The sequence below is a fragment of the Bos javanicus genome, chromosome 4 (assembly GCF_032452875.1).
Source record: "Bos javanicus breed banteng chromosome 4, ARS-OSU_banteng_1.0, whole genome shotgun sequence".
Lineage (NCBI taxonomy): Eukaryota > Metazoa > Chordata > Mammalia > Artiodactyla > Bovidae > Bos > Bos javanicus.
Window position 1 is genome coordinate 70,270,960 of NC_083871.1, and position 21,869 is coordinate 70,292,828.

The 21,869-nt window shown below is 42.3% G+C and overlaps 1 protein-coding gene across 6 annotated transcripts in view; it reads right to left on the minus strand.

The window, feature by feature from the left end:
- SNX10 (sorting nexin 10) overlaps positions 1-21,869 on the minus strand; it is a 67,862-nt gene that overhangs the window by 18,644 nt on the left and 27,349 nt on the right. For 5 of the 6 annotated variants that reach the window (XM_061414303.1, XM_061414308.1, XM_061414305.1 and 2 more), the window contains one exon: positions 11,347-11,393. In XM_061414303.1, the coding sequence (XP_061270287.1) occupies positions 11,347-11,370 (24 nt within the window). In that variant the 5' untranslated portion in view covers positions 11,371-11,393. Of the gene's footprint in view, positions 1-640; positions 660-11,346; positions 11,394-21,869 lie in introns of those variants that run through there. The other variant, XM_061414309.1, reaches the window with a different exon arrangement.

Sequence of the window (21,869 nt, forward strand, 5' to 3'; positions counted from 1 at the left end):
CCTGCAGCCCTCCTTCACTAGATGCTAAGCTCCTTTAGGGTAGCTTAGGCTTTGCAGTATAACTTGAGTGCCTGGCACATCCAAAGCAGTCCATTAATATCACTTAATGAATAAATGAATGCCTGTAGGAATCAATGAATTGTCTTCAGGTGGGAAAATAAAGATGAGATCAAACTTCAACTGAAATAAAAACCTCATCCACTTGAGTTCTTGGACTCCATGAATTAATGATAAGTTATTTAGCAGCTGGTCTAAAGTTTATCTTAATTTAACAAACCCCTTCCTCTAAGGGCGTGCCAATTAACAGCACATGGCTACAAGAGCAATGTTTAAGATCTATGAGAATCAACTGTTTTTTGAGCACCCTAAACAACTCCAGAAGCACCTATTTACATAGAAATAATTGAAAATCATCCTGAGAGCTCCAATAACCGGAGTCCCCTAAGACTTCTACCAGATGACAATTTGTTTGCCTAGTTGGAGTTAAAATACGTACTTGAAAGTAATAAAAGTACATTTATTTTAAAATATTCCATAATTCAGATGGGCCTCCCCTCCCCCACTCCACAATTAGTAGGAATTAGTGAAGTTTCTCGATACTTCCAGCTATGAACAGCACACCCAGGAAGCCAAGGCTCACCTATAATCCCTTAATTAGATGCATCCCTCATGATCCTGCCCACCATCCTTCAAGGGAATGTTGACAGCCTGTCAGCCACAAAGGACAGCTCCAAGTTCCATACATAGAATCATATGGATTTCCTATGAAAATTGCTTCTGCAGCAGCAGTTAGTCAATTTAATAACCTTATTAAACACTTTAATGACTTCTTGGGCCTAATGATTATTTCTAGTATGAAGGAAGAAGTCAGGCAGAGTAGAATTAAAAATTTAAGCTTACTGATCCCTACTGTTCTCCATGTGAAAACAGGCTTCTGAAGAAAGACTGCTGCACTCTTTGAAAATCTAATTCCTATGTTGTCTTATAATAATCACACCTTGGTTTCAGTGTACCCCCTTCCCTCTCCCAGCCCCATTCCACGTTCAACCTTTATCCATGTATCCATCTACCTTGTTTTTTTTCCCTTAGTCCTTATATGAGATGAAATCAACAGTAAAAATCATTGTACTGAACAAAGCATGCATATGGGTCATGCACTGTGGTGTTTTACACACGTTTTCCTTTAATCTTTACAACAATCCTAAGAGGTCAGTAATATTATTATCCCATTTTACAGACAAAAAAAAAAAAAAAATTGGCTTCTAAAGCTTGAACAACTGGCTCAAAGTCAAATGGCCAATAGGCTCAGCCAGGTTTCAAACTCTGGTCTGCCTTGCTCCAAAGCCTGTGCCTTAAACACATTCTCTCTGGTGGTTCTTAAGCAATAAATAATAAATCTCCAATTTCACTGTATTTTCAATTTCACATAAGTCCATTATTCTGGAGTAGAAAAAAATTATTTTCTTTGCTATTAGCTACAGCATCAGTCCAACCAGCATGCTCTCCTGAAATTCTGTCCCACTAGCCAGTACTCTTGCCTGGAAAATCCCATGGACGGAGGAGTCTGGTAGGCTGCAGTCCGTGGGGTCACTAAGAGTCAGACACGACTGAGCGACTTCACGTTCACTTTTCACTTTCATGCATTGGAGAAGGAAATGGCAGCCCACTCCAGTGTTCTTACCTGGAGAATCCCAGGGATGGCGGAGCCTGGTGGGCTGCCATCTATGGGGTCGCACAGAGTCAGATACGACTGAAGCGACTTAGCAGCAGCAGCAGCAGCAGCCTCTCAAAGGCCTTATATTTTATTTTCATATTTCTAGCACCAAGCAAAGTACTGGCACCCATTAGTAAGTGCTCATGAAATGCTTGAAAATTAATTAACCAATTGATTTCCTAGAAGATTCAAAAACAAAGGATGTATAGGTTCTGTATGCTGAAAATTATAAGATGCTGTTGAAAAAAAATGAAGAAGTATATACTTCTTTGTATATATTTATGGATTGGCTGGCAACACCGACTCAATGGACATGAGTTTGAGCAAGCTCTGGGAGTTGGTGATGGACAGGGAAGCCTGCAGTCCATGGGGTCGCAAAGAATCAGACATGACTGAGCAACTGAACTGAACTGAACTGATGCTGAAGCTGAAACTCCAATACTTTGGCCACCTGATGCGAAGAGCTGACTCACTGGAAAAGACCCTGATGCTGGGAAAGATTGAGGGCAAGAGGAGAAGGGGGCAACAGAGAATGAGATGGTTGGATGGCATCACTGACTTAATGGACATGAGCTTGAGCAAACTCAGGGAGAGAGTGATGGACAGAGAAGCCTGGCATGCTGCAGTTGATGGGGTCACAAAGAGTGGGACATGAGTTAGTGACTGAATGAACAATAAAACTTTTAGAAAAGAAATATAGGAGAAAATTTTTGCAACCTAAAGTTAGACAAAAAGCTCTTAGATTTGACACCAAGAGTATAATTCATACAAGGTAAGAGAGCTAAGGACTTCCCTGGTGGCCCAGTGGTTAAGATTCAACACTCCCAATGAAGGAGGGCACAGGTTTGATCCCTGGTCAGGGAACTAAGATCTTGCATGTCACACACTTCAGACAAAAAAATAAAATACAATAAATAAATCCTTTAAAATGTTTTAAAAAAAAAAAAAGGAAAGAGAGCTAAATTCACCTCACCAAAATTAAAAGGCTTTGCTCTGTTACCTCCTGCAAAGAGGCTGCAAAGACAAATTACAGACTGGAAGAACATATCTGCAAATCACTAGTTCCTCAAAGGACTTGTAGTTAGAATATATAAAGAATTCTCAAAACCCAACATTTAAAAAAAAAAACAAAGAATTCAACTAGAAAATGGGCAAAACACATGAAGAGACATTTCACTAAGGAGGACACACAGCCAGTGAAGAAGCACATGAAGAGACATTTCACTAAGGAGGACACCCAGACAGTGAGGAAGCACATGAAAAGACGTGCAGCGTCGTTAGCCATTGTGCATGTGTGTCAGTCGCTCGGTTGTGTCCAACCCTTTGCGACCCCATGGACTGTAGCCCACCAGGCTCCTCTGTCCATGGAATTCTCCAGGCAAGAATTTTGGAGTGGGCTGCCATGCCCTTCTCCAGGGGATCTTCCCGACCCAGGGATCAAACCCAGGTCTCCCGCATTGCAGGCAGAATCTTTATCATTTGAGCTACCCAGGAAGCCATTAGGGAAATGAAAATTAATACCACGATGATATGTCACTACATACCTATCACAGTTTCTAACGGTATTATCGCTATTTTTTTATTTTAGCCATCTTGACAGGTATACTTTTTAAATCTTCACTGCAGTCTAGCTTTAATCTTTATAATACAGTAAACATAACTGTGTTAACTGAAAAAACATTTATTCGGATTACAAAAAGATGAATACAGACAAAAGCTAAGACCCAAAGCAGAAGGTGTTAGGTGCTAGTGAGTTTCAGTTTTTTATAGCCTTGATGAGAATTTTCTATCACAAAAATGAAAACTTGTTTCATTTTGTACTCCCTTTCTCAGAACATTTTTTTCCTATTCCAAAGTATATACTATTTTATATGTTCACGTATTTGAACTGGAAGACTCATTCATTCAGTTAAAATCTGTTGAGCCCTGGCTCAGTGCCAGCAGAGAACAGAATTTAACCCAACACCTTATTCACCAGGGTTCTAGCTGGGACTCCCACATAATAATCTCAAAACTAAAATTTAGCCCGTTTCACACAAACTACATTCTTTTACAAATAACATGCTTGAAAGGCAGAAGAAATGTACCAAGTAACCTTCCTTTATTTCCTGATAACAATTATAATAAATAACCTAAAAGACATACTACAAGGGATGTTACTTGTCACTTTATAGCTTGAAGTAGGTTTAAATGCCACGCTCTGGCAGTTTTGAATGATGACTTTTAAGAAAGCTTTTATTACTTCAGAATAAATAACTGTGGGTGAGCTTTGCCTTTTACATGAATTATAATAATTTGTGATGTTACAAGTTTCTCTACATGAGCAGCGTCCATAATTAAGTACAGTTACCTTTCTGCATCTCATAATACATTAGGAAAAGTGAGTGGAAAAAGACTCACCTTTTACAACAAGAAATAATTGCCAACCTGTGTTAAACTACAGCACAAGAACACGAAAAATCAGCAAAATCCAGAATATGAAAATGTCTACAGGTCAAAAGATGCAGTTTCTTCAACAAATAAATTGCACAAGGGGGAAAAAGGGCAGAATAAGAGGTTTTAAGCAATACATTAACCAAATGCCATGTGTATTCCTTATCTGCATCAGAATTAGGATAACCAAATATACAAAATTTTTTTCAACATCATCAGGGAGACTTGAACACTGAATATTTGATGGTATAAAGGAGTTAATGTTAGTTATTTAAGGTGTGATAATGTGGTGTGTTTCTAAGAAGGGTCAGTTGTTAGAAATGCATACTGAAATATTTACAGATGAAATTACACTATGCCTAAAATTCATTTCAGATCATTCACCAAGTGGTAGCGGAAGGAAATGGGTGGGGGTGGGGCTTGGTCTTGAATTAATAATGTGTTAATTGTTGAACCCTTAAGCATATAAGGGTTCATTATATTTTTCTACTTTGTATATGTTTAAATTTTATAATGAAAAGTTAAAACCAGTAAAAGAAGAGAAGCAAGAGAGGAAGAGAAAAAGGGATGGAACTCATCTCAAGAGGAGTGCTCTACGAAGAGACACATATGGCGCCTGAAAGTGAAAATAAGTCAGAAATGTGGATCTAGAAGAGCTACCCATGAGTTCAGCCGGTACTAACACCACTAACACAATGACATCCTAATACTTATCTACCTTTGGAAAATAAATTTTTTTCATTATTATAAAAATAAAATATTATGTTACTAGAGAGAGAAGATACAATCGCAAATTCAGATAACACCATGAAAATGAAGTCCCCCTCCATTTGTACTCCTAGTTTCTTGTCTACCTATCTAGGACTTTTATCTATTTTTAATATTATATATATATATATATATATATAACTGGCATATATATGGATATAGCATATATATATATGTGCACATACATATAATATTATATACATAAATAGCATATATATGTCTATATATCGGAGAAGGCAATGGCACCCCACTCCAGTACTCTTGCCTGGAAAATCCCATGGATGAGGACCCTGGTAGGCTGAAGTCCATGGGGTCACTAAGAGTCGGACACGACTGAGCGATTTCACTTTCACTTTTCACTTTCATGCTTTGGAGAAGGAAATGGCAACCCACTCCAGTGTTCTTGCCTGGAGAATCCCAGGGACGGGGGACCCGTCTATGGGGTCACACAGAGTCGGACACGACTAAAGCGACTTAGCAGCAGCAGCAGCAGCAGCAGTGTCTATATATGGATGTGCTCACTTGTGTCCAACTCTTTGCAACCCCATGGACTGTAGAGCTCCAGGCTGCTGTGTCTATAGAATTCTCCAGGCAAGAATACTGGAGTGGGTTGCCATTTCCTTCTCCAAGGGATCTTCCCAACCCAGAATTGAATCTGAGTCTCTTACATCTCCTGCACTGGCAGGCAGGTTTTTTACTACCAGAGCCACCCGGGAAGCCACCTGTATATATATATACATGAAATATATAATTTTTAATGCAAATGGAAGCACACTGTAAATACTGCTTCATACCTTGGTTTATTCATTGTACAATCTTTTAGAAATCTTCATGTGTGAGCACATAAAATTCAATGTTATTTGTTTTAAAATGAATTGTTTACTTTAGTACAGTTTTAAACATACAGGAAAACTGTTCAAAGATAACAGAGAATTCCCATATATCCTATATGGGATATGTGGAAACTATATACCCAGTTTCCCCGATTATTATACCATATCACATATGTAAGGAGGAAAGGAGGAAGGGAAAACAAATTGATTTCTGGCAATTGGGAAAGGGTCATGACTTGTCTTGTCGCTTCCCTTCAAAAGTCCCCAGCATCACAGGACACCAGGTAGAGGTCTTGCTTATGGATATTCCTTAATATTATTTGTGGATTCCAGCTTAGTCAGTTTCCAATCAGAAATCAACATTAAAAAATGCTTTCCTAGAGCAAGCCCAAAATGTTACCATCAGTCTAAGTGTATCTTGGACATCCAAGTGTCAAGCTCAGAGCCAACGCATCCAAAATAGCAGCACCTCCCTCCTAACTCTCCCTGCAGGGGCCTGAGTGGCTGGGTCCTCACAGGGCCTGGGACTTTCCCAGACCCACTTTGGTTCTGCTCTGCTCTGCTCAGCGTACCTCCTGCCACAGAGCTAATGGATTTATTGTCACTCAAGTGTCAATGAATGGTGAAGTGAAGTGCAATGTGTTAGTCGCTCAGCTGTGTCCGACTCTTTGTGATGGCACGCACTGTAGCCCGAGGCTCCTCTGTCCATGGAATTCTCCAGGCAAGAATACTGGAGTGGTAGCCATTCCCTTCTCCAGGGGATCTTCTCAACTAGGGAACGAACCTGCACTGCAGGCAGATTCTTTACCATCTGAGCCACCAGTGAAGCCCTAATAAATGGTAACTGACCTTATATCCAATAATGTACATTTTGAAGGAATAAAAACTCTTATCCAAAAGGCATCAATCTCTAGAAGTTGAACTCAGCGATCATGATTCAGGAGAGCTGGGGAGACACACACATACACACACACACACACACACACACAAAACAGGTCTCAGCACACCCTTCCTGTCACGTCACACACACACGTCACACACACTGTCTCACTTAAACCAAGAAAGCCCTGAGCAGAGGAACAAACCCAGTTTCTTGGAGGGGCTAGAATGTCAGACTCCATGAAAGACTGTAAACTGCTTATTTACATATCACATAAAATGAGCTCCATGTAGCTGGAGCCAAAGGGCCTTAGTAATGTAGAAAACTCAAACTGTTCATTCTGGACATTAAAATATACAGAGAACAAAAATGCCTGACTCCACAAAAGACACTGTCTGAAACGTGTTTCCTGTCACAGCCACCTGCCTTTTCATAAGGGTTCTGGGTTCTGTCTCATTAAACAGAAGAGTTGATTCAGTTGGGTCCATCTAATTATTCTTATTAAAATATGTAACCATAATATTTTAATTGTAAATTAAAGCTGCATGCATGAATGAATCTGAATTCATTTTAATTTTACAATGGCCCAGTGCCAAGGCCTTTTTATGGGGAAGATCCATCAGCACGGATACTGCTCTCATGGGAATTCAAACCAATGTGCAAATGGAACATGTGTAACTAACAAGGGAGCCTCTCCCTCCCTGCTCTCCTCTCTCTAGATTTATTGCAGTAATAAAGCTATTTTAACGAGAGAGTGCAATTGACTCCCCACTACCCCCCCATCTTTAAAAGAAAAATTTACCAAACTTCTAGGCTGGCACTACCAGTTAGGTGGAACCAAGATGTCAGCCCGGGGCCATCTGCATCTTAAACTTTCTTTTTTTTGCCACACTGCATGGCTTGTGGGATCTTAGTTCCCCAACCAGGGATTGAACCCAGGCCCTAGCAGTGAAAGCATGGAATTCAAACCACTGGACTGCCAGGGAGTTTCCCGGTGTGCATCTTGAACAAGAATGGTAACTAGGTCTCAATTCATGTGCCAACCTCATGATTAATTAGCAACGTCTCCTGTGGGCACTGAGTGCCAAGTGCTTATACACACACTGCCCCCTGGGTCCGGATTCAAGAATAATTAGGGATACTGCATTCAGCCCTTACACACCCAGTTGTGGGGGAATTGAATTCTTTTCCACTAAACAGCCACCAGCCACTAGAATATTTAAAGTCTCCACCAAAACCTCCTCCACTGCTAACTGGCACTGACTCCAGGGTGCTGCTGGGTAGGTGCTGAGATAAAAATACCTTGATAATTGAGGCTTGAGGAAAGCCTCTTCTTGACTTATAAGCCTGAGGCCTGAAAAATAAGGAGGAGTCAGCCAGCCAAAGAGGTGTGAAATCAGTGGGAAAAACATCTGTGAAAGCGTAGGAACCCAGGGCTGCTGCTGCTGCTAAGCCGCTTCAGTCGTGTCCAACTCTGTGCGACCCCATAGACGGCAGCCCACCAGGCTCTGCTGTCCCTGGGATTCTCCAGGCAAGAACAAAGTCCCTGAAATAAGGAGTGAGATGGGCGCTGGGTGGAGGAAGCGTGGGAGACGAGCCTGGGGAAAGAACCAGGGTAAGATCATCTGGGGCCTTAGAAACCACATTGAGGAATTTGTACTTTGTTCTAAGAGCAATGTGTTAGAAGCCAGGAAGTCACTCTGACCACATGCAGAAAATGAACTGATATGTGATGAACATGAATGTGCTATGGCACATTGAGAATCTCGCTTTGCTGTGCTGGTTTCTTGCTAACAGAGGCCAAAGTAAATTTCTAGGCATTATACCTCTTTCTCCTTATGGGTATTTTCCTTTTCAGTTGCAGGACTTTCCAGTTTAAAATTCTTTAATGTTATGCAGCTGCATTAACACTCTGTGTGTGCTATGTGCTCAGTCATGTCCAACCCTTTGTAACCCCATGGACTGTAGCTCACCAGGCTTCTCCGTCCATGGGATTCTCCAGGCAAGAATACTGAAGTGGGTTGCATTTCCTTCTCCAGGGAATCTTCCCGACTCAGGGATTGAACCCACATCTCCTGCATTACAAGTGGTCTCTTTACTGACTGAGCCACCAGAGAAATATTAATGTTATAATAACATTAAGGTTATAATGTTATATAACCTTAATGTCATAATATTTCATAATTATTTATAATAAAGGACTTTCACAAGGTCAATAAAATGCTTTCTTTATGTAGTCGGTTAAAATTTGTGTCTAGTTTCTATGAACTGAAATGAACTAAAAATTAACATCAAGCGATTAAACCAGCCAAGTCAAAAAGAAAAAGAAACGCTTCTTCTAACTGGAAAAAAAGTCTCTGTTGCTTTCATGGGTAGCTTTTCCCCCAAGAGAACAATTTTTAAAATGTGCCTTTGGAATAATGCTGGCTGTCAGCACAGCCCTGCTCCCTTGGCATAGCCTGCCCAGAGCTCAGGCCAATACAGGTGTGTAATGAAGCATTCAGCTTACCTGAAGGGAGGTCTGGCCTCTGCCTCTGAATACTGGGAGGTGATCTCTAGGCCCCCAGAATGTCCTGACTGACAAGAGTATCTTTGTTTGCCTGGGCTTTGACCACAGGACAGTCTAACAATGTGACTATGTTGGAGGCTTAAGGTCACACTGTATGAGCTATGACCTCTGGAGGAACTGGAGACTAAAGACCTGATCCCAGGAGGAGTGGACACTAAAGATTGGCCATGCAGGCAGGATGTGTTGTTGTTGTTCAGTCGCTAAGTCGTGTCTGACTCTGGGACCCCATGGGCTGTAGCACGCCAGCCCTTCCTGTCCTCCACTATCTCTCAGAGTTTGTGCAAGTTCATGTCCATTAAGTCAGTGATACTATCCAACCATCTCAGCCTCTGCCGCCCTCTTCTTCTCCTGCCTTCAATCTTTCCCAGCATCAGGGTCTTTTCCAATGAGTTGGCTCTTCAAATCAGGTGGCCAAAGTATTGGAGCTTCAGCATCAGTCCTTCCAAGGAATATTCAGGGTTGCTCTCCTTTAGGATTGAGATCAATATCTGAATATCCTGGTTTGATCTCCTTGCAGTCCAAGGGACTCTCGAGAGTCTTCTCCAGCAGGCAGGATGAGCCTCAGAGAAATCTCTGGACACCAAAGGCCCCGGGGAGCTTCTCTTAGGCATTACCATACAGCGGAGAGCCACCATCACACCCGTAGCTCTGCATTTGGACCCTGCCCCAGGCTGACCCTCCGCACCTCTCCCTTCAGCTGATCCTAACTGGCATCCTTGCTCTGTAATAAACTATAACCACAAATGTAACTGCTCTCAGTGAATTCTGTGAGTTTTTCTTGTGGAATAATCAAAACTGAAGCTGGTCTGGGGAACCCCTGAACTTGAAATCACTACTGGAAGTGATGGCAGTGTGAGGACTTGCAGTTTGGCCAGCTTTACAGAGAAGGTGTTTCCTGAGGCAAGCAGCTTGGTCCCAGTACTGTTTAATACGAGGACAAGGAAAAAACATCCCTGGTCATGGTATTGTGTGGAGCTCACTCTGTGAGGATGTTAGGGAGACTGACTGGAAAGGGATACAAGGTACCTTCTGGGGTTCTGGAAGCATCCATACCTTGATCTGAGTGGTGGTTACACAGCTGTACACATAAGTGAAAGCCTACTGAGCTGCATACATAAGATAAGGGCATTTTATGCATTTACTGCAATTTACACGTGTTATACCAATTTTTAAAAGCTAAAAAACAAAAACACTTTGAAAATGGGGTAGGGGGCAGCCTGGACTACAAGTGTGGAAGTGGGCTGGACTACTGAAGAGACCCTAAACTCAAACACGGGGCTGAAAGAAAGAAGGAGAGATCTAGCAAAGAAGTTTTCTGGAAGGATTCTCTGAAATGGATTGTTTAGGGTTTTACATTTGGGCAAAGCAAACTATAAGGACCATGCAGCCATGTTTGACTGTGTCGGCGACCATGTGTGTATACACGGAACTGTTGTGTGTACACATGTGATTGAACCTGGAAAGGGCCAATGAAACTACTGAGTTTCATTCAGCTCACCTAATAATGACATAAGTACTACAATCAGCAGGGCAGACAAACAGGTTCTTCCGAAGGAGACCGCTCAACCCAGGGCTGGTGTGCTGGTCATCCTACCCATCTCTCAGCCAGAGAGCAACTCAGGAAGCTGGGGTCGGAAGCCTGGGAGGCCAGGCTGGGATGGGGAAGGGACAGCCTTCCCCAGATTATGTGAAACCAATCCCAGAGATCTAAGAGGCAACAAGCAGGACAAAACTGAAACTAGTGGCAGACAGTCACCCCGGGTTGTTACCAAAGGTGGGGGAATTCAGAATTAAGTAACAGAGCAGAAAACCCGAGACAGTAGGCCAAAGGGAGACTGTTCAAAGCAAAGCAGGGAGCAGAGCCGGGGAGAATTCTGAGTCATGGACAACGATACTTTCAGAAACAGTGGATGGGAGTGAGCAGAGAGAAAGTGCAGCCACTGGAACCAAAGAATAAGGGCCAAGATGGCTGCAGCGATGCTGGGGAGAGGGGGTGTGGATGCAGGAAGACAAATGCTTTGTTCTCATTAGCCCCCTTCTATGATGCCCTATGGTATCTTGACTTTCCTCTACAGATTTATGGTTAGAGAACGAAGATCCAACCTGCAGTGAGTCAAAGCAGGTTATTTTCTGATTTCTTAAGACATACCTCTTTCTGCTGTTCTGGAAACATCTTCAACACAGAACACGATCAATCTGAAAAATAAGATACAACACTTGGTGATTTGGAACCTCCATACAGAAGTAGATAGGCCCCTCAGGGCCTCCCGCCCAAACTCTCACTGAGAACCTGCCCTCTGGGTCGCTGAAAAGTGTACCTGTGCTCCTCCCAGACCCCAGCCCCTGCAGACTACACCAGAATGAAGATCGGTCCACCTTCATTCGGTCCACCCAAACAATTGGGCGTTTGGGACATGGCGAGACCAAGGCAGCTGGATGACGACAGGCCTTCGAACTGAAGATCAGGCAGAGTCAGGCCAGAGTCGAAATCTTGGGAAAATCAGAAGGCGCTGGAGATGTCAGGGAGCAGAGGGGCCATGAGGCACAGCAGGGCATGCTGGTTAGCACTGAGATGGAGAGGATGAAAAGATACCCAGAGATCCACCACTGAGAGCGGCCCTGATGGTTTCACTATCAACCCAGTATCACTATCACCAGCCCATTCCTTTGACATCTAAACTACTCCAGAATTCAGATAAGAGATGGTGTGGCCTCAAGAAGGACAAAGGTTGGAACCTTGACTCTGACCCACAGTCGATGCAGGCAGCCTATCGGCTGATTCCAGACCCTCTGTCCCTAGGATTGTCTATTGGTCCTCAAACCCTCATTTATTACAACAGCTCATTGGAGTGAACACCTATTCCCTGCCCCTTCCCGCACCCCCCAAAAATATTAAATCCCCTGACTACAGACAGGCACCTGACAATGGAAAGGTGGCTATGACTGCAAGGTCAGAATCTGCCTTTATTTGGACAAAGTACGTCTGACCTCATTTTTCCAGATGATTATCATCCACAAGTATTTCCTGAATCTCTAACAACGTCCCTGGAACCCTAGGGAATATGAGGAAGCAAGAACACCAGCTCTGGCCTCCAGTCCCACGTGGTGTTGGGGAGGAGAGAACCCAAAGCAGGCAGAGGAAAGAGGTCCTGCAGGAGGTGAGCAAACCTAAATAGGGAGGTGCACGAATGTCACCTGGGAAAGTGTTACTGAGAAAGTACTTAAGCTGAGGCCTAAACAGTGGCATGATTTAGCCCAGAAGGCAACAGGAAAAAGGCATTTTAGGCAGAGGGACTGGGATGAGCAAAGGGGCAGAGGGTGGAAGGAGGAGCAGCTCAAAGAGTCCTGGTTATTGAAGGAATCTCTGCATCACCGGAGAAGTAGGCCATGGGTTGCATCCATCTGGGGATTTGGCTGAAACAATGATTGGGTGGGTTCTTGACCCCTTCCAGATCCTCCTGCCAAGTCCCACTCCTCTTCCACGATGCTGCCCAGAAATCACCTATCAGCTCTTGCCCCAGCTCTTGGCCCCCATTACTCAGTGAGTTACGCGATTCCCTGCTGGCATTAACCTCACTTGCATCACAACCTTTGTATATTCTCTGTATCCCCAACTGGCTGAATTTCTCCAACAAAGCATTCTGTGTTTCCTTGTGTAAACTTCACAACCATCCTGTGAAAGAGATTTAAATGTCCTTACTTTACAGGGCTTCCCTGGTGGCTCAGACAGTAAAGAATCTGCCTGCAATGAAGGAGACCTGGGTTGGGAAGATTCCCCTGGAGAGGGAAATCGCAATCCACTTCAAAATTCTTGCCTGGAGAATTCCATGGACAGAGGAGTCTGGTGGGCTACAGTCCATGGGGTCACATAGAGTTGCACTTGGATGAGTGACTAAGCACACACTTCACAGGTTAAGAAAACAGAGGGAGGGATTAAGTTGCCCCAGGTCACAAAGGAAGGGAGAGACGGCAAGTCCACTTCCCAACCCTTGTCTTCTCATTGCCCAAGACTGCCTTCATAACTGTGTGATGTAGACAAATGGTTTGGGTCTTAATTTAATTCTCTCCAAAGGGCTTGAGTTTTCCAACCTCTCCCAGCCAAGGCAGAGGGACTCTGCAATTCCCATGGGGCACTGGCTACCCTGAGATGCTAAAGACCAAGTCAAACTGTAAAAATAGGAAGGCAATGGCAACCCACTCCAGCACTCTTGCCTGGAAAATCCCATGGACAGAGGAGCCTGGTAGGCTGCAGTCCATGGGGTCGCTAAGAGTCGGACACGACTGAGCAACTTCATTTTCACTTTTCACTTTCATGCATTGGAGAAGGAAATGGCAACCCACTCCAGTGTTCTTGCCTGGAGAATCCCAGGGACGGGGGAGCCTGGTGGGCTGCCGTCTATGGGGTCCCACAGAGTCGGACACGACTGAAGCGACTTTGTAGTAGTAGTAGTAGTAAGAAGTTTAAACCTGCTCCAAAACATCACAGAGAACACATGGTCAAGCTTTAATATTTTAAACCTGGATAGTGGGATAGGGGTGGGGTTAGGGGGCAAAGAGCTTTATTTTCCACTGATACACTTCCATATTGTTTGAATTTTTCCATAATTTTACACTTTATGAAGTAATAGTCATTTAAAAATAAACACCATAATTCTTTTTTTTAATGCATGTATTTTTATTTGAAAGAATCCTAGATAAATCCTTTTTATGAATTAAACAAACTTGTAATACTAAATCAAAAGATTAATTTCTGGTTTTAGGTTAACATCTTTTGTTATTTTCTTGTACAAGAGTACATCTTTAATTGCTATTTTACTTATAGAATTTTGATTTAAATTTCTAAAAACTAACTTGCTGAGCAGTTGTAGAATGATTCTAAATTTGTAGCTAATGCAAACATTTAAAAATTCTATAATTTTATCAGAAGTGTTAAAAAAAAGAGATGACAGGCCCAACATGGAGTTACTTGTGCTCAAACCAAGACTTAATTCGTAACTAGTCTGCCATTACAAGGCTGCCCAGGTGGTGCTAGTGGTAAAAAACCCGCCTGCCAATGCAGGAGACACAGAAGACTCAGGTTTGATCCCTGGGTCGGGAAGATCCCCTGAAGGAGTAAATGGCAACTCACTTCAGTATTCTTGCCTGGAGAATCCCATGGACAAAGGAGCCTGGTGGGGTACAGTCCATGGCGTTGAAAAGAGTCTGACACGACTGAAGAGACTCAGCATGCACTGCCATTACAACCTTTCCCAAGACTGCAATCCTAATCAGTGTGTAATTTTCTAGTCAGCCCAATGAGGTCACTCTTTTGATCCCCCAAAGGAAGATGAGGTAATCCCCTTCTGTCCCCCCAGGGAGGTTACCTAAACTAGAAATAATCCTTTTGTTTGTTTATGGCTTCTTTGTCTTGCTTTGAAAACCTCTCCCTCTCTGCAGGCCTCTGGAGCTCCTCTCTGCTTACTAGATGGAATGCTGACAGATTCATGAATCGTTCAACATGCAAATTAGATCTGTAAAATCTATCAATACTTGGTTGCAATTTTGTTATTCTACAGAAGAAATGATGACTCAAACACAAACTATAGAAGTTTTTACTTCATGTTAAATAAATAGCAGATTCAAATGTAGGAAGAGATGCTACCTTCATAACACAATTCACATCAATAAAGTGGGGGGATAAAAGGACATTATACACTTTTAAAAAGAAAATAAAACAATGTATTCAATGACTTTTATTATTCCCCCTTTGGGGTGGGGCAGCTCAGTTAATTTCACTTTCTGTGTTTGTTTCATTTCCTCCTACAACGTTCAACAAGCTTTCTATTCAAATTTTTTTTTTTAAATCACTAACTTCTTATTTTCATCTATTTAAGGATATACCATCAGTGGGATTATTTAAAATTCAAGGTTTAATTTAGTGCCAGTTTTTCCCAGAGCAACTCTCGTTGAAACCTATGTCCTTTGCAAGTCTGTGGTGGGGACTGCAGGGTGGAGGGCACAGTTCTCCCTTCCTCTGGGGGAAGTTCTTGGCCAAGGTCTTGCTGTAGGGGGCGGCTCTACAGGTACCCTGTTTTCTATCACCTGGGGGGCCCTCCTCAGACACAGAAAACAGCATCAGGGATGGGCATCAGACTCCGGAGAAGCCCATCCCTAGGTTAGCCAGGTGCCAGAGGCGTGGCCTGGAGTGGAAAGCAGAGAGGGCTGGCACCAGCTTCCTCTCAGCATCTGGAGTAGGAAACACCAAGACTTGGCAGCTCTCTGGGTCCTGAAGCTAGGAAATGATGGTGAGAAAATGGAGAGATAACAGTGCTTTAACTGGAGTTCTGCAGACCAGAGCTTATACTTAAACAGAAGTCATGATGTAGATAAAAGATCTCTTGAGATATTAAAGAAACTGGTCACCAGAAAAGCTGGGTTGCAGAAGCCAACTTCAGCTGCTGATGTGCACACGGCTGCCTGCGCCGGCACCATAACTCAGAGGTCTTACTTCCCCAGGGGCTTAAGTGCCCAGGGTCTCCGGTTCCCACGCACAGCATCCTTACTATAAACAACCTCTTGCTCGAGCTTGAGGGAGATACCAATTCATGCAACCAAAAGAGCTCAACAAAAAAGAAAAAAGAGCTGCACCAAAACATGAAAATGGACAGAAGTGGGGCGTCCATGCACTTTTGAGGAGGGCCAGCAAGGTGTGCAGAACCATCCGTAAACCAGACGCACATTGCTCTTGCTCAGTCTGATCTTAGAGCTTTATAAAGGCAAAACTCAAATGGAAAAATAAGATGAAATATGAAATTCAGTTAAAGACAAAAATTATCATTTTTTTTGTCTGGAAAGACAAAATTACCATTAAATTTTCCCAGCATTTATCACGCAAATACTCACAAATATATTAAAGACGGTTGCTGTAGTTCAGTCGCTAAGTCATGTCCAACTCTTTGAAACCCCATGAACTGCACCACGCTAGGCTTCCCTGTCCTTCACCATCTCCCAGAGCTTACTCAAACTCATGCCCATTGAATTGGTGATGCCATCCAACCATCTCATCCTCTGTCACCCTCTTCTCCTTCTGCCCTCAATCTTTCCCAGCATCAGAGTCTTTTCTAATGAGTCTAAAGAGAATGAGCAGTCTAAAAAAAATTACTGGTTCGTAATACATAAAATAATGAAATACTAAATTGCTAATCTCTAAGACATAATCTCTACAATGGGTTCCATTTATGGTCATAAGTATGACGCTAGGCTAAATTTATGGTCTGAAATCCAGAAACAAGAAAAAATATATATACATAAAACATTTTAGCCTCACAACTATTTTGCAGACCTTTAGGGTAAGTGCTACCTTCGACTTACGGATGTTCCAAACACAAGCATGTGCATGACCTCTCCTTCCCTTCATACACATGCTAAGGAGAGTCACTGGGGGATAGCAAAATACAATCAGGATAAACAGAGTTCAAGGGGGAAAGTCGTAAAAAGCAGATGAAGGAGAGAGGAGGTGACCACTAGAGCAGACAAGTAGGTAAGACTGGACTTCTAAACTTGTGCTGTGACATCCTCTCTCCTCAAAACAACCCTAACTTTCGAGATCAAATCTGAAAATATTTTTCACACTTCCCGAACAGTCTCCTTCCTCTTTAATGCTACTAAGTTTCTCCTAATTAGTGATTCATCTGGGCTATTCATTTTCCCCTTGTAGAAAAAGCTGATAAATCTGAGAAGTTGGGGGAGGGATATTAGTAATTTAAATATTTAATGTGAGTTAGTCCAATTGGATTGCATTTCTAGTAACCAAGAGCAATCAATCTTCACCTACTCATTCCCATCCCCCACAGCACAAAACCACGTGCTCTTGGTTATATGGAGTTCTTTCCAGGCTGATGTATCCCTCAGCGCCCTGCCACAAGACCACGAAAGACCTAAGCACACAGCCTCCTGAAGAACCACAGAAAATGCCCTGCTCTTTTCTCCTGTCAACAATTGGAGAGGCATTTTTTCAACTCTCCACTCACTCTACCCCTTCACTTGATATGAGGACTTCCCATCAAAATACTACCTGATGGGGAGCATCAAAAGAAAAAATATCTGGTAGTCCAGTGGCTAAGACTCTGCACTCCCCAACGCAGAGGACCTGGGATCCTTTGTGCTGCAACTAAGACCTAGCACAGGCAAATAAATAAATAAATACGTTTTTTTAAAAAAGAATAAAATGCCTAGGATTAAATGCATCAAAAGTGCAAAACACAGTCTGAAAACTCAACACACTATTCAAAGAAATTAAAGATCTAAATAAATGGAAAAACATCCCATGTTCATGGATTGGAAAACTTTGTATTATTAATATGTCAACTCTCCCCCAAACTATTTGACAAATTTAGTACAATCTATATCAGAATCCCAGATGAATTCTTGGTTAAAAACTGACAAAGCAATTCTAAAATTCCTATCTAGTTGCAAGGAACCCAGAACAGTCAAAACAACCCTGAAAAAGAAGAAAAAAGTAGGAGGACTCTTATTTCCTGATTTCAAAACTGTTACAAAGTAATAGTACTCAAGCAGTGTGGGACTGGCACAAGGATTAACAAATAGATCTACGGAATAGAGCTGAGAGTCCAGAAATAAACCCATACCTCTATGATCAACTGATTACATCAAGGGTGCCAAAATCATTCAATGGGGAAAAAACAGCCTTTTTCATAAATACTCCTGGAACAAGAGGCTAGCCAAGAATTAAGTTGTACCCCTGCTGCTGCTGCTAAGTCGCTTCAGTCGTGTCCGACTCTGTGTGACCCCATAGACGGCAGCCCACCAGGCTCCCCCATCCCTAGGATTCTCCAGGCAAGAACACTGGAGTGGGTTGCCATTTCCTTCTTCAATGCATGAAAGTGAAAAGTGAAAGTGAAGTCGCTCAGTCGTGTCCAACTCTTAGCGACCCCATGGACTGCAGCCCACCAGGCTCCTCTGTCCATGGATTTTCCAGGCAAGAGTACTGGAGTGGGGTGCCACTGCCTTCTCCGAGTTGGACCCCTACATTATACTATATATAAAAGCTAACTCAAAATGGACCAGAGACCTAAATGTCAAGAGCAAAAACTATGAACTCTTGGGACAAAAAACAGGTAAATATTCATGGCCTCAGATTTAGCAAAGGATTCTTAGATATAATACCAAAAGTATGAGCAACAAAAGAAAAAAACAGACTTCATGAAAATTAAAGTTTTGTGCTTCAAAGGATACCATCAAGAAAGTGAAAGTCAAAGCACAGAATGAAAAAATATCTGCACATCATTTATCTGATAAGGAACTTGTATTCAGAATATATAAAGAACTCTTACAACTCAGTAATAAAAAGACTTAAGGATCTAAAGTAAAACAGGCATTGTATAAATGAAATTTTCTAAGAGAATAGAATTTATATGTTCTCACCAAAAAATAAAAGGTAAATAAGTGAGATGATGGGTGTGTTAATTAACTCAATGGGGAAGTCCTTTCACAATGTATACATATATCACCGTATTGTACATTTTAAAAATTTGTCAACCTCAACAAAACTGTAAAAAAAAAACTAAAAAGACTTACTTCAAAAATGGGCAAAGGATCCTGAATAGATATTCCTCCAAGGAAGAGATACAAATGGACAACAAATACATGAAAAGATGCTATATGTCATTAATCACTGGGGAAAGGAAATCAAAACCACAGTGAGATACCACTTCATTTCCATTAGTCTGGCTAGAATAAAAAAGTCAGATAATAACAAATGTTGGCAAGAATGTGGAGAAATTGGAACTGTCATATATTGCTGGTGGAAATAGAAAGTGGTACAGCTCCTTAGGAAAACACTCGTATTTCCTCACACAATTAAACAGAGTTACCATTTGACCCAGCAATTGCATTTTAGGTATATACTTAAGAAAATGACACAAATGTCCACAGAGAAACTGGTATATAAATATCAGCATTATTCATAATAGCAAAGAAGGGTAAACAACCCAAATGTCCAGTAATGGGCAAACGGGTAAACAAAGTGTGGTGTATCTATACAATGGAATACTATCTGACAATAAAAAAGAATGAAATACTGACACAAGCTACAACAGAGATAAACCTTGGAAACATCATGGTAAGTGAAAAGAAGCCAGGCACAAAAGTCCACATATTATGCAACTTCCTTTCACATGAAAATCCAGAATAGAGAACTTAATAAAGACAGAAAAGAGATTTGGGGTTGCTTAAGGCTTGGGGTGGGGGACAGTGGGTGAAAGACGGGAGATTGGAGTTACAGAGGGTGATAGCTAAAGGACAATGAAATGAGGTAATGAAAATATTCTAAAATTGACTGTGGTGATGGCTGCACCTATCTATGAAGACACTAAAACCACTGAATTGTATATTTTAATTGGGAACTTGTACAGTATGCAGATATCACAGTAAAGCCATTAAAAAAAAGCAGAGTACTATCTAAAACCCTTCATTCATACCCCTAGTGTCAATCATCCTGCGAACCACATCTGCCAAGAGAAAGACCCTCCAGGCATCATCTCTCCCAGCCCTTGTGGTTTCCTCATCCCTACCTGGTTCTGACCCCCTCCCACCTTTGTCATCTCTTCCTCTAACCCTGTCTTCCACCATGCCCCAGGAACCCTCAGTCTCAAGCCAGCAAATGTCTCACACTTGCATTATCTCAGCAGCTTTAGCTTAGCTTAGTCCTGGATTCTCCACTCTCTTCCCTGTAACCCTCCCAGGTTGAGGCTGCTCATTTCCTCAGCACTCCCATTTCTCAAGATGAGGAGAAACGAAACTTCCCTGGTCATTGTCATCTCCAGACAATAACTGCCAAGAAGCACCCAGAACCTAGGCATGGGATCCAACTCCCTTCTCCTCACCTCCCAGCATCATTTCCTTCTCCCTAGACTCCTGCTCCTCATCTCTACATTTTTAGAGGCCTCCTCTGTGTGTTCCCTGCCACTGTTTCCTGATGCCTCCAAGGAGGACCTCATTCAAAGTATGACCTAACGGGCCCTGGTCTCACCTTATTAGCCTGTTCCTCTTCATTCCTGTAACCTAATCCTTTGTTTATCAATAATTTGTCAATCATGTGGCCACATCCCAACCAGGAACTGTTCTTTGAAATAGAACACCAAAAGTCTCTCTGATCACCACAGCCAACCCTTCCTTTTCTCACTTTCTCATTGTCATACAATTTGCTCTTCCACTTGAATGGAAAGCCACCAGAAGTTTTGATCCTACCCTCTTATTCCTGCTCTGGACTTCACTTTCTTACCATTCAAGTTTTCTCCCCTCCGGCATCCTTATTTTCCTGTTCCATTGACACACAGCCCCTTTTATCTGCCAGTCCCCCAAACACGGATCAGCATAGCCTCTGTCTCCTCCACTTCTCTCTTGTCCTGTTCACTATAGAAGAAAAATCCAGTCATTTCTGTGACAGGCTTCATCTCCAGGTTCTGAGTTCCAGCCTAGGTGGGATCCTCCAGGGTTCAGGAGTCCCTCCACTCATCCAGCAGCTTCAGATCATTATATCTCATCCAGCAGCCTCCTCCTCCTCCTGGTCTACTTCTCTGTCATCTGATAACTGTACCTCCCACTTCATCAAACAGTAAGACCATCAGGTTTATACTCTTCATCTTGGTCTTCTGCTACCTTGAAATCTACCCATAAATTCACCCACTTCCCTTAGTCTCAAAAAAAAAAACAAAACATAAAACTCTTCCCTGTCTTCATGATCTTATCTTCCCTATCTTGTTCAATACGTCAGTCCCTCAATTATCCCATGTCCTTAATAACTCCAGCTTCTTTCTTTTCACTAGTCCCTTCTCCTTCCCCAATAAGCAAGCTCAGGTTCCTCTCACCCCAGTGTAGAGGGGAAGGCCTGGCTAGTCCATCAATCTAGGAAAGACCCGGTACTGCAGTGGTCATCAGAGATGGGACAATGACCACGTCCTGGGTTCACTTACATCAGAGTGGGAGAAGAAGGAGAGTTATCCAATAAATGGACAGCTCATCCATAAAAAAGAATGAAAGTTTGCCATTTGCAAAACATGGATGGATTCAGAGGATATTATGTTAGTGAAATAAGCTAGACAGAGAAAGACAAATACTGTATGATATCACTTATACACAGAATCTAAAAAATACAAAACCAGTGAATATAACAGACTTCCCAGGTGGCGCTAGCGGCAAAGAACCTGCCTGCCAACGCAGAAGACATAAGACATGGGTTCAACCCGTGGGTCAGGAAGATCCCCTGGAGAAGGAAATGGCAACTCACTCCAGTATTCTTGCCTAGTGAATCCCACGGACAGAGGAGCCTGGCGGGCTACGGTCCACAGAGTCGCAGAGTCAGAGTCAACTGAAGTGACTTAGCACAGCATGGTGAAAATAACAAAAAAGAAACAGAATCAAAGATATAGAGAACAAATTAATGGTTACCACTAGAGAGAGGAAAGGGAGAAGGTCAGGACAGGAGTAGAGGATTCAGAGGTACAAACTATTAGGTACAAAATAAATAAGCCACAAGGACATATTGTACAACATAGGCAATATAATCAATGTTTTATAATAACTATAAATGGAGCATAACTTTTAAAAATTGTGAATCTACATTGTATACTTTTAACATATAATATTGTACATCAACTGTACTTCAATTTTTAA